The following is a 14,067-nucleotide window of genomic DNA, read 5'->3' as shown; positions in this document are numbered from 1 at the left end:
GACATCAAACGCTCCTGTTACTATTTACAAAGCAGTAAGCGGCTTTCTCTCAGTTGCAGAATGAGCAGATAAAAGTTTCGTGTAACCACAGAGGAGCTACACGACTGTCAAGAACAATGTCTGATCTGTGGCTTCGAACAAAAGAGGCTGAGGCCAGCAGCCAAACTGAGTGGGAGGCATCAAACGGTGTTTCCTTCCAACTACACGCAGAGGGCAACTTTGAAATCCTAAACATATTCTCCCCTCTGTCTGTCCCAGCAGAAGTGCAGCTTCCTTGCTGCCGACCACAGAGGACACACGAAGCACAACTTTGAAAAAGATGACTTGGTTGTTTCTTTCTCGCTGGAGACGCGGGTGGAGAGGGCAGGCTTTGAATACATCGCTCTGTTGTTGTGCTTTCTGTTGCAGTGTACCCTGTGTACTGCATGCATACACCCCTCCCCCAACCCATGCCAGGCACCCATGAGATCACACCCACATAAGCTGTTCACACTAGTGTCACATTCATGGGCAAATAAGGTGTAAACTCGAAGCGCTGCTGAGAACAGCAGCCAAAAACAAACACACTGCAAACACGTCATTACTAAAATAACACCAGTGCTTTTAGCTGCTGAAAGATGGCACGAGATGATTAGTGCACAATATAAACCGAATACTAAGGTGAGGACACTGTGTTCTGCTATTCCAACAGCACAGGACTGAGTTTAGTGAGGTGAGCTGTGTTTAGGCGTCACACACCTGGACGGTTGCTGCTTATAGAGGAGCCTCCATGGGACGCACACCTCCCACTCTTATCTGCTGCAGACACTGGACTGCCACTAGATGGCGAGAGAGACACACAGACAGCATTACAGACGGAGAGTTAAAGACAGTTAAAGACAGGAAGTGAGCTGAATTGTGATCAACACTATACGTCTCTATCTGTCCTGATCTGAGGACGTCCTTCACGCCTGCAGTGACCCAGTTTTCCCACCATTATTTTCATCTCATCAAAAATAATCATCCAGGCTAAATGAATCAGATCTGCTGTTCTCCCGTGGTGGATGCCGACATACTGACTTAGAGCGCCACACAAACGCCAACAATAAATCAGGCCCACTGTGCATGTAAGAGCAACGACACTGTGGTAAAGAGACATTTTATTCTAATGAGGCATTAAAAGAAAAATAACTCGCCAGTTTAAAAGACAGACAAGTTTACTACAACTAAAATAACATGTTTAACTTCATATCAAATAATATTTTATACAAAATAATATACACACACCAGTAAAATAATGTGCTCACAGCAGAAGAGCTGGTAGAAAAATGAGGTGCTGAACAACGCTTTGCATTTGAAGCTAATTATTCTCACTGTGATTCTGGAATCTGCATTAAAACTCATTAATTATCACGTTTGATTCCCGTGCATTGGCGTGTGCATTTTAAAAAACAAACACTGTGTCTATGCTGACTGAGTTCATTTCATTTCTCAGCAGAAGTAACATGTAACAAGTAACATGGTTGTTAAACCAACAGTCATCATGTAAGAGTCTCAAGTTTCCCTCTTTGTTTTTTTATTTGATCTTTTTTTGGTCTCTTCTGGGGGAAAGTTTAGTCATTTAGATGCTGCACGCTCCCATTCAGTCACTAGCTAGTTGCTGTGCAGTGGGTTTCTGTAAGACAAAAAACGGCACTTAAGTGCGCTTCAAGCAAGAGGAAACTGAAGTGCTGCTAAAAGTTATTAGTGGGTTTGTCACTACAAGTGACACTTGCTGAGTTTTTGAAATTGTTACGTGTGAAAAATGAGCCACCTGTAACATTTAAACACACTTCTGCTTTGTCACAAACCCAGAAGTGTGATGGTCTGTACTAATGGCAATCAAATTACACACTTTAATACAAAAATTGATCCAACAAATGCCTCAGACAAATCAAGTTTTGCACACACACCAAACTCAATGTGTTGGTACAGACTGGACTGTAAAGACAACCTGCTAACATTATGAACAGAACCTAGCTCAGTGTAGCCTACGAGTGTCAGCCCTCTTGCATTAGCAGCCACATGTTTGGCACCGACTCGGTAACCAAGTGCTGGTTCTTGCATGGACATCATGTATTAGTGCTCTACCTCGAAGCGGCCCTCTTGTGTCCTATCATCGGTTCCCTGCAGTAATACTTTGAGGTGGTGCGCTCTGGGACCTGAAAGATCGAAGCAAAATAAACAGATTTAATAAAACCATGTGGACACAAAGCTCCCGCCTGCTTATTTCACTTTTTGTTTTCAAACTAAATATTCTGTCGAGTCAAAGTGTTTTAGAGCTAATTCTAAAAAAGTTTTATGTGGTTATGAAACCTTTACATTTACAATGCCTGAAAGGCTGCAGAGCAGAGTGCAATAAAATCTTTAATAACCCTCAGGGAGACATTTATTACTGAGAAACTAATGAGACCATTTGGCTTTGCTATTTCATAACATTTCAATGTTGCCCCTCTTAACACATCAAAGCCATGTCCAAATCATAGAGTGTGGAAATATTATCCGACTGTGTGTGTGTGTGTGTGTGTGTGTGTGTGTGTGTGTGTGTGTGTGTGTGTGTGTGTGTGTGTGTGTGTGTGTGTGTGCGTGTGCGTGTGTGTATTTTTCGGTCATGCAGCTGGCAATCTTTTAACCTCTCATCTCTTGGGTCAAGTGACAAAGTCACAGAGAGGAAGACACACCCAAGAATGCAGGAAGAGAGCTGTGGAAATACCTATCATCCTTCTCACGAGTTGCCCACATCCTGCATCTGCACAAGCGCAGACACCCACAGAGACACTAAGCTGCACCAGTGTCTATCGCTTCCCGTCAACTACTGTGCTAGACATGTTCAATTTAAGGTTATTAAAATATTTTTTAAGAGCATTTCTAAACATTTAGTAGGGATTTATAAAAATGCCCTCCAAGTTTAATCATCATACTATTCAGGTGGTACGTTATGTGAATTCAGGCAGCAGGAAAAGTCATTAATGTCTGCCTCATAACTCACACTGTAGTGTTCTTTAACCCAATGTTTTCACAGCCACTCTTTTGTTTAAGTCACCACACTGCAAGAAAGTGTACTGACTTATTAGCTGCTCTCTCTATAAGCACCATATGGCCTCCTGTTAGATCAACAACATAACACAGCAAATAGACAGCTTTACTGCACCCCCCTGCTGTCTCTGTAGTACTTATAAGTTGTTTCATCAACCCCATATGGTGTTCTGTTGGTAAATACACCGACTCTGTACTTCTCTGCACATCACTTAGCAGGGAGAGCCGCGATATTAGCAGGTGAGACGAGGTAAATGTGAGAAAGATGATTTTAGTTGGGGGCATTTCACAACACACCTCAAGGTAAAACACAGTCCCTTCCTCCCCTCCTATCTGCTGCACACACAAAAGACTGACGACAAACACGCCAGCAGCATAACAACCTCGTGCTCAATGCACCACTTCCTTAGCTGGGCAACTGATCAGAATACAAGATCCCAAACACACACACACACACACACACACACACACACACACACACACACACACACACACACACACACACACACACACACACACACACACACTCCTGTGCTCATGTGATGCGGGACACGACAAAGACTTCCTCTTTTGGTGGGAGCCAGAAAAAACAAAATGCATCACTTGAATTTATGTCTCGTTCATGCCAATCATCAAATCTGCCGGCACTGTGACCCAGTAAGGAGCTGGAAACTAAAAACAGATGATACTCACTTTGGGTGGAGTCTCCACAGAGTCCCAGAAGACACTGTCAGTTGGGGACATGGGGGAAAACGGGGACAAAGGGGAGATGGCCATGTCTGACATGGAGCTGCTGTGTGGGGCATCCCGACTTGAGCGAAGATTTTCATTCTGGGAAAAAAAAAATGTAAAAAGTGATTAAATAGTACCTTGTGAGAGCATTTAGCATTTATACGAAATGACCATATTAGGCTTCAGTCACACTCGAATAAAAACAGGATGGCAACCTCCGAGGGACCAAGAAACACCAGAGGTTTGTGAGTAAATAGGCCCTGTGACGTTCTGGGGACCTGTTCGGGGTGTACCTGGGATAGGCTCCAGCACCTCCACAGGGAGAATGAATAGTTGGATGACGATTTTGTTTTTGCTGTCTGGGGTTAATTGAAAGTAGTTTGAGCGTGCAGCAGCCTGAACCTCTGGTTGACCACTTTTCAACATAAGGCAACTGGTCTTGGTCTGACTTGGACTGAGGGGAGTCACTTTCTCGTAGTTTGGCAAAGGGTTGCGATTAATTGCTATGTCATTTATAAATGTAGACAGACTGTCAACATGTTGCAACTAGTGCAAATTATCTGCACCATCAAAACCCAAGTTACGAAGGTTTGTGGCAGGTTATTTACTGAACACTGTTGAAATTTAACAGTGAAGCATATCTTCATCCAACATGTGTGATAGTTGCTGCTAGGAATGTTCATTTATTTGGAATTAGAGTTGTGATCAGAAAGAGTGCCTAATGGTCACGGCTGGATGCGTCAAACTTTGGCTTTGTCCTGCTGCACCACATATTCCTCCTCTGCAATAAGACTGATTTTATTGAAACGTAGCAGAACTGAAGTGTCCAAATGCAACAGCACAAAATGCTGTTTTTAAAACTTCCATCTGCAAGTTATTATACACGTATCATGTTTTACAGCATCATGATCCGCAGGTTCTGTGAATGACGCAATGAATGACAGTCAAGTTAGGGTTGATCTTATCACTCAGGAGTGTTCCTGTTCCTCTCTATCAGCTCATCACAGCTGCACCATCAGTAGCAAAGCCAACAAACTATGCACATAACATTTCTTCAGAGAGCAAGGCCCTGGTGCAAAGCTCAGTTTCACGTACTGCAGAAAAACATAGATGCAAGCATTTACGCACACAGCACAATAACAGCATCTTCATTAAGCTGCTGGACACAGATTTGAGGTTTCATGGAGGAATAGTTTGTAACAAATGCTGCGCTCCACCCGAGTCTCTCTTCTCAGGACCACACACATTCAGCAACGTGTAACAGAAGAGCTCACCCTTATAAACATTTATTCTAAATGCCACAATGTTTCAGAGAGAAAAACAGAAAACCTGCACGCATTATTCATGCCCTCATTTTGGATGGGCAAACTTGCATTGCTCTTAATAAAATGCTGGTTATTTGTGAAATGAATGCGCTTTGTTTGCTTGTTGGTACATTTGCCACCTTTAGATCTGGCCCAGTCTAAGACGGTCACGTTTGATCTGCAGATTGTGCATCGTTGGCTGTGTGAGTCCTCCCCTGGTTCAAATACAACAATACAAGTCTGATGGGAACAGACTTAATTAACTGCACTATTGCCCTTTCCAACTCAAAACTGAAAGCAGACCGACTGTCTCGTTGCCATTTTATCACTAACTTAATGCGCCAAAGTTTGAAGACAGCAACTGCCTGAGTGGTCCCCAGACTTGGTCCCCATCGTTGAAGTGATCCTTTCAAAGTTAATTGCAATAATTTTGGTCACACAGTAGTCTCCATTCATCATTTTCTCCAGTGCAACTGTAGCCTTGCCCAAAGTGTTAGAATTGGATAATTGCATGCATGAGCTATGTGACACATCTGCTGTATACCTGGTTGAAGTGAGCTCTCTGCATGGCTGGGGTACAAGGACTAGAGCTGCTTCCGGAGCCCAGCCTCGAGTGCATCTGGCCAGGAAGACCAGCAGCTAAAAGCAATTTGGCTAAGTTTGATTCGTGGAAGTCCATCTAAAATATAAAACAAACGATTAAGTTTGTTTATGTCTGTTTTTAAATATATGAAGACTGATAGAGTCGTCCGGTTAGGAAGCTAATCTAAATGAGGTTAGAATGAAGGTTGGAATGAGTTTTATCAGAGAGGTGTATGACATTTTGAAAGATGCCATTTCTGATACTGTGAAAATGTTTCTAATGAGAAGTGACTAAAGAGACAAAAACAGCCTGTGCAGGAAGAAGAAGGGCAAATTAAACTGATTCTTAAGTATTGTGGTTGAAAAAAATCGTCTTGATTTACTTCAAAGTTTATTTTCTTTAACAGTATATACACTGAAATTGTCCACATAACTATACCAAACTATGATTCTTGGTTCAAAATAATCCTCATCTATCTTATACTGGCGTCTTGGTTTAACATATACAGCTTTCCCTTTAACCCAACCCTTTTTTAATAAAACTTTCCTGTGATTCGCTGCCCCTCACAAGCAAAATATTTAAAGAGGGGATGGCAGCCTGAGCTGTGTTCCTGAGAAGAGCACATTATGGATAGTCTCTTTCTCTTATTACACAGAGCCAAAGGTTAAAATAAAGGAAATCTGAACAGAGCTGCCATGAAAGGCGGACTCTATGAAGACCTGACTGTTTCAACCTGTTCTCCTGTCGACGCGCTCAGGCTTCAACATTTTCACATGTTCAGAAATTCATTTTGTGGTTTTGAGTGTGTCTAACATAACATCAGGAGCAGAAACAAACGTTTTTCAATCACCACGATCATGTGACTGTCTGAACATATTTCTGTGAATAACACCAGTGGTTCATGTTCATGTTCCTTGTGTGGTTTAGCTTCAATGATATGAATAGAGGCCAGAAACCACATGCACCCTCAGCCTCCACCCCCCACAGACAGTCTTTCATCTGTCATCATGCATTTACATGAAAAGCAACAAAGCCAAAGCTGATAAAATCATCACAGCGTTGCAGAAATGAAATGTTTGCACTTAGGACAACAAGTAAAAAAAATGCAGGATATTCGCACCGGTGAGCAAGAAGAGAAAGTACAAAAAGACCAGGTAGGGTGTAGAAGAAATGAAGACGCTAGCAGGCTGAGGAGGGCAGGGTTTACCGCTGAGCTCTGACTGACTGGAGAGCGCCTGGGAGAGGCAGCGGCAGCAGCAGCAGCAGCTGTGTTCCCGCTATTAGCTGTTAGCTTGTGGGGCGCTGCCACAGGCATTTCTCTTTTCCTCTGCTGCTCTTTCTCCCTGTGTCTGTGGTCGTGTTGCAGGGACAGGAGTTGGGTTTGGTCCTTGGGCAGGGTGCGGTGGGATCTCCTGCCCGCTGAGGGCTGCTGATGCTGGGCCAGGGGCTGGGACTTGGCTTGCGGCTGTAGCCGAGACTGCGAATGCTGGGCCTTACGCTGAAGCAGCTGGTTTGGAGCCACTGCTCTCTATGTAGCAAACATGAAAAGCAGAAATACAAACTGACCAAGCCTGGAAGTGTCCTTCTTAAACTGCATGTATACTGTGTTACAAAGTAACACCCAAACAGTTTACAAAGCTACTTAGAAGATTCAAATGTAACAATTACACGAACAAAGAGAAAAACTGAAACGTTTCTCACCATCTTTGCTCATTTAACTACTAGTAACTGTTAATTAAAGCGATTTAAGTGGCAGATGCCCCATGAACATGAAAAATCTGATTTTACTCAAATGCCAATTATGGCGGGACAAATGGACTTCAGCTAAATGTACACATAGTTTATGTTGAATAACCCTTTTTCTGACAGAGTGGACTTTAATTGGATCATGTAATGTTTTTTTTTAAATGGCCCAATGGCTTAATATGCACACTTAAAATAAGTCTTTTAATAAATAAAGTGTTTTAACTGTACAACGGTCACTTTTAAGTCGACAATTTCAATGGTCATGCTTAGCAATCAATTGTAGTAAAAGAAACTAAAGACGTGGCTTTTGATTTTCTTTGCTAACAAAATTTAGTTTTAAGCTTTATTTTAGCAATCCAGTGGTAACATCCCATTTTATATTGCACCAAATGTGGCCATGCACCTTGCTAACTAATCAGTGCTACATGGTTTGGTCCACTCCAACTCATGTACAACTAACTCTGTACATCTGTATCAAATACAGTATATAAGGTATATAACTATATGCAGACTATGAGGGTAACAAAGGTCATTTTTGTGTAAAAAGTTAGCTGTGCATTAGAAAATGTCATACCCGATGAAAAGGACACTCCCAGGCTCAGCCCACAGATACAGCACAGAAATATAACACACACTGGCCTATTAAACTAGTTTCAACAACACAAGCTGGTAAAACATTCATTAAACAGCAAACACAGTGACGGGAATGAAGCTGTAAATAAATCAGTCCATGCTGTCGTCAGCACATCAGTATTTAACTATAAACTTATTCACTTCTTAAACACATCCAATAGGAATTTTATATTGTCTGGAACATGAATTAAAAATATATTTTTTTACAAAAACATTGGATGAATTTATGTATGCTGGCCATATTTAAAGCAGGTCGGCCTTCAGCACACTTAGTATCAGATCTGTTAAAACTACAAGCTCTGCTTTTTGGTGTGATTTGCCCAGAGTCACATTAGTCACATTAAAATGAATATGAAATATTATAGCATGAACTGTTATAGTGGTTTATTACAGAGAAGGGAAACATGGGGAAAGTAAGTAGTGTTAAGACTGCTGGGTTCAAAAAAATCGCTTCAAGATTGGTGAGAACAATTTAACAACGACATCCAGTCATTCTGTGTTTAAGACAACAACTACAGCAGCTCAGGTATTTGCTGCCATCGAGGGAAAACGGCTTTAAATCGCTTTAATGCAGTTTTCTTGAGAATGAGGAAACAACATGGAAGCCGCAGTCAGAATGCACAGCATAGTTTCCTAATCCTGTTTAACTGCACTTGAACACAAGGCCTACACACAGAAACATTACAAACACACCGTCTGCTGTCCAACAATGTGAGACAGAGACAAAATAGAGAATCACTATTTTCAGATCTATATATAATCTTTATAGATAAAAAAAGATTTTTTGTAAAACATGAACCTCAATCAAGATAAACATCTGAACAGAGAAAATAGAACAAACACAGACAACAGAGGAAATCGATGGTTTCTTAATGATTTACAGTGATGGAAATGAGTAAAACTCAGACTGCCATACTCTGCTTCTGTCCTCTGTCGGCTCTGCACCTGTGAGCTGAAGTCACAGCTTCATCCTCTCCTGCTCTCAGCACCACTCCAACCAGTGTGAATTCACCCTGCAGTATATGTTCCACAGCTCTGTGCCGGTGGTTAGTGACACTAAAACCAATCCACACACCAATCAGTCTGTCCGCCAGACATCCTTGGATCTTGGATCTAGTTGAGGTTCTCGTGTATTTATCACAACATCATAATGTAATCAGATTTCTTCACTCGTATGAACATTTGGGGCTCAAAACTGCAATTAACTTAACTTAATAGCTGCCCATTTTAGTCACCTTAGTGCTTCTAGTCTCTCTTATACTCAGTTGACTTTCAGCTCTTCACTTCTCTCGTGTGCCCAGCTCAGCCTCCACCCTCCTGCAGCACAAAAGCAGCCTTCACCTGCCTGCTCTCACTCTGCCTCCACCATCAGTCTCCGTTACTATCTGCCTGCCCACAAGCACAGTTTGTCCACTCTTGCTTTGCCAACCTAACCATGTCACCCACACCTGACTCCACGATCACTCGAAACGCAGTCTTTCCTGACTCAGTGCCATGGTAAGGTCTGTTTGTCTGTTTGTGGAGTCTAAAAACTCACCGAACACCAAGCCAGACTGAACTGTTGAAGAAGGAACAATGATCAACCCAAACACACAATACATGTGTACTTCTCACATCAGAAAAGGTCATGTATAATGTAATTATGCCAACAGTCAGTGCAGGCGGTGGAGTACAAATTAAGAAGAAGTCTAATCACACCACAAAATCATAACAACACTGAGATGTGCGGCTTTAGAACTAAAGAAGGAGATTAAGAGTATGAGCATTAGAAAAATAACCATGTTTTGAAAATGTTTATGTTGAAACATCTGCTGAGGTTAGATAGCATCATCCCAAGACAAGTTAAAGAGAGCTGCTGGAAGTGAAAGAGGTCCCATGCTGCGAACAGAGGGATGGATGGAAGGAGGACCAACTGAGGATGGGAGGCGTGCTGGGATCAGCAGAGAGAGAGATGGAGAGGAAAGCCTTTTAAAACAAAAAGAGATGGCAAGCTGTGATAAGGTTTGGCTTTAAACTGAGAACTGATGCTATCGGTACAGTAAAGTGTAAGTCAGTGATTTCTCAGAGACTTCTCTGAATTCCTGCAGTAGTCTCACACTGAAAATTAAAAACCTCTAATCTCTGACTGAGAACTTTAAATAATAAACTTCACCAGAACAAACAGGTCTGTCACCCTCCCCCTGCTTCACCACTCGACTTCTCATCTGCCTTCACTCGCACATCGTTTCATCTTCCATCCACCCGAGACACAAACAGCAGCCAGCTACTGTCCCTCTCTGCATTTCAGTCTTTGGGTTAAACTTTATTCTCTTGCCAGCTACACATTTTTCCTCATCTCAAATGTCAGAGCATTTCTACTTAAGAAGTCACCACATCTCAAATAAATAAGCAGATTTAAACAAATACAAGTATAAATACAAAAGTCTTTGAATGGTTTCAATTTTACTGTCGGGCTACAAGAAAAAAAACAACGAATAAAAAACAAAAAAAAGCTGTAACTATAAGAAATGAGAGAAGTTAACAGTTGACACTTTTATTAGAAAATAAAAGAATCCAGGTTTATAACACATCTAACAACATGCAACACATCCACCGTCTCTGTATTTTCTTATGAAAGAAAGCAAGAGAAAAAGAGACATGAGGTGCAGTCTGGACACTCGCACGCTGTTTGCTTTCATCGACCACATGAAGAATCGTCTCACATTTGGAATATTTCAAGAGAAAATTCACCTGCTGTCACTCGTATATGAGTAACAGGTAAACAAGCAAATATATGAACAAATATGAAGTGAAGGATTGTTACCTGCTCCGCCGCAGAGTCCAGAGGCCTTACTGACACATCGGCACTCCACTGTCTGCCTGCCTGATCCTGTTCAGGACACACACACACACACACACACACACACACACACACACACACACACACACACACACACACACACACACACACACACACACACACACACACACACACACACACACACACACACACACACACACACACACACACACACACACACACACACACACACACACACACACACATATATGAGCAGACAGCCACCATATTCCATTTTCTCTATTACTTGTTGTTTAACCCTCAAAATCAAACTTCTGATAAGTCAGACATCATTTTCTCTAAGTTATTGTATTCTTGTAGATCTGGATAAGAATAAAAAAGTAAACATAGATACGCACACACACACACACCCACAACCACACACACACTTTAATTAAGATGTTCTGAGGTTTCGAGGAGGTGGGAACTAAAATATTCAGAGTGTGCAAGATGGCACGAAGCTTTTAGCCGCCACGCTCAACTTTAAATATTTCATTATGACCTCATTTGAATTTCTCTGCAAAAAGAGAAAAAACTAAGCAGCACAAACTGGATTTTTTTGCATTTACACTGGTTAATCAAATCTGATCTATGTAAATATTTTCAGTGATTGCACCATTGGCTTCAAATTGTGTTCACTGGGCTTTGATCTGAAGGGTCACAGTCAACAGGGTTTAAGCTGAAACGGCAGCTTAGCCTGATTACAAATCAAATGTCTGCACGACAAACGTAAGTGCCCTCTGAGCAGTGATTCAAGGTGAAGCTCACCTCATCTGTGAGCAATTGATGGTGCGACTGTGAGGACGTGCAAGGACAAAAACGTTGCAGGGTGAGAACAGAGGCCATGATTCTACAAACTAATTACAGCTATGTTAACAAGGAAGCACTAATTACACCTGAGACAAGAATCATGCTACACTGAACTCTACAGTGATGCACGTGACAAGAGAAAAACATGAACAAAGCCACAGTGACATTACAAACGAGTTTGTATTTAGACTGAAAGGATGTGTTAAGTCCTCCAAAGCAACTAAAGCCACAAACATGATCACGAGGTTAAGTTAAGTGTGACTGAAAACGGCTGAGGTGAACCCTCAGAGAGAGCTCGCAGCTGTCACTCAAAGGGGTCACAACCACAGTCACGCACATTTTAAACCTTAATCTGATTTAAACTGGTCAGTTACTGGTAATTTGCACAATAAAATCATCTCCTGTTCAACTGACAGAAAGATCATTTTAGTTTTAGGCACCTACACCTACAAACAAGCTTACTGCTGTAAAAGTGATAGAAGAGAACTGTGTGGGCACCGACTCACTTTTATAACCAGCTTCAAGTGACCGACTCAATGTATTGTTCACATACGTCATCTGGACCTCGTGTGTGGTTTATGACCTTCTGGTGGTCTTAGATGAAAGTCACCAATCAATAGAAATAAAGGATATTGTGCTGATTTGTTCTACATTTTGCCAAAAAAACCAAACATTTTATACTCAGGTTTAAGCCATAGTAGCTGGCAGCCCAAACCTAAAAATGCTCTTTTTCATAAATAAATAAATGAATAGTATTTAATGTGTGCCAGCCAGAATGATGATTGAAGATCCAGTTAAACACACGGGTGCCAGTTTAGCTCAGTGCGTTGAGCAGGCGACCACGTGCCGTACGCCTGAGAGCGTCCGACCCTTTGCCGTATGCCTTCTCCTGTCTCTCTCTCTCCCTCTGCTTTCCTGTCATTTCTTCACTGTATCTGTCAATAAAAAGTTAAAAAAGGCCAAAAACAACTATGCCAATTTTTGGTGATGATACAGGTGGATTCAAAGCATGAAGTCACAATTAAAGCAGTCTAAACAAAACTGCCAACTACAGCGAACCGACCAACGAGCATGGCTGTCAGCAGAGCCATGCTGCAGCTGTAGCTCCTTTTAAGTGACCGTCACCACTAATCCAGTGAGAACTGGAGCCCATCCTGACCAGTACTGTAAGAAATGTCACATTGCAACTCTTTAAAGGGAAATCAGACTTTTTGAAATCATAAAGCATTTAGATTGGCTTTATAACAAAGTAAGGTTGTGTAACAGCACCTGGAGTATTCTCTGTCCAGAGGCAACATCTACAGTTTGAAGCGACTGACAGTGAACTGAAATACATCATGCAATACGTGCTAAATCAATCGATGTGTGAGATGATTCGGAGCACTGCAGCAGACGTGTTATTCACCTTAATACAAGATCACATCATGTGCTCACTGAAGCTGTCGCATAATTAAATACAGATACAGTGAAAGTTAATGAAGCAGCAGATAGATCCATTACACATGCTGACCTTAATGACTTTGAGGTAATCTGTGTAATCAGACACACACACACACACACACACACACACACACACACACACACACACACACACACACAGAGTAAAATAAGACAGATATTAATAGCATTCAAATACAGCATCTTCAACCAGAAGAAACCCCGTCACTAAGCTGCTCTGCAGTGTTAATACAAACCTATTGAAACCCACTGGTGTATGGAATAGATTCATTAAGCATGTGTCAAAATTAATGAGTAAAAAATGAATTTCTAAAACAGTAAAAAGAGTCTCTTTGTGTCTGTGCTCAAAATGATTGAAACTGATAAAGACAGTTCACCGTCTCAGCATACTTTGTTAAATGTGTGCACACACACACACACACACACACATAGCTACAGTTACTTTGTAACACTGCCTCACAGAAAAGGTCATTCTCATGTTCTCAGGTTTCTGTGATGTAATAAAAGAGTTTTGATGAGGAGAAACATTTTGTGGGAGAGAAAAACAGTCTTGGAGGGGAAAAAATGCTTTGGAACTTATTCAAACTCCAAATAATTCACAAAACTTTTAGTGGTACTGTGAAATGTGAAAAGATGTCCAAATACACACCTCCTCTTTTAAGTTTATTAATTCTTAACCTGCGCCGGTTAACTGGAAGTCCTCAAAAACTGAGAAGACTACACCAGGTCCATCATTCAAACTTCGCAGACAAAAAAACCTCTTTTCTGCTTTGTTACATTGAAGGAGTGTTTTTATCACCCAGGTGACAAAGCCTGACAGGTGCAACCGCTATCAGTGCCGTGCACATCATCATCATCACAGCTTTAGTTTCTGAGGAAAAAAGCTTTAACCAAATGTAGATGCCGCG

The 14,067-nt window shown here is 41.6% G+C and overlaps 1 protein-coding gene across 5 annotated transcripts in view; it reads right to left on the bottom strand.

Moving 5' to 3' along the window:
• Window positions 1-14,067, bottom strand: part of LOC116328147 (TRAF2 and NCK-interacting protein kinase-like) — a 58,939-nt gene that overhangs the window by 16,425 nt on the left and 28,447 nt on the right. For 2 of the 5 annotated variants that reach the window (XM_039615253.1, XM_031749863.2), the window contains exons 15-20: window positions 10,856-10,921; window positions 6,881-7,201; window positions 5,635-5,769; window positions 3,748-3,885; window positions 2,110-2,180; window positions 739-818 (exon numbers count right to left, since the gene is read on the bottom strand). In XM_039615253.1, coding sequence (XP_039471187.1) covers window positions 739-818; window positions 2,110-2,180; window positions 3,748-3,885; window positions 5,635-5,769; window positions 6,881-7,201; window positions 10,856-10,921 — 811 coding nt within the window. The remainder of the gene's footprint in view (window positions 1-738; window positions 819-2,109; window positions 2,181-3,747; window positions 3,886-5,634; window positions 5,770-6,880; window positions 7,202-10,855; window positions 10,922-14,067) is intronic. The other 3 variants (XM_039615260.1, XM_039615263.1, XM_039615269.1) reach the window with 3 other exon arrangements.

The sequence above is a fragment of the Oreochromis aureus genome, linkage group 2, assembly GCF_013358895.1.
Source record: "Oreochromis aureus strain Israel breed Guangdong linkage group 2, ZZ_aureus, whole genome shotgun sequence".
Lineage (NCBI taxonomy): Eukaryota > Metazoa > Chordata > Actinopteri > Cichliformes > Cichlidae > Oreochromis > Oreochromis aureus.
Note: the sequence above shows the minus strand (reverse complement) of the source record. Positions and strands in the feature narration are given on the sequence as shown.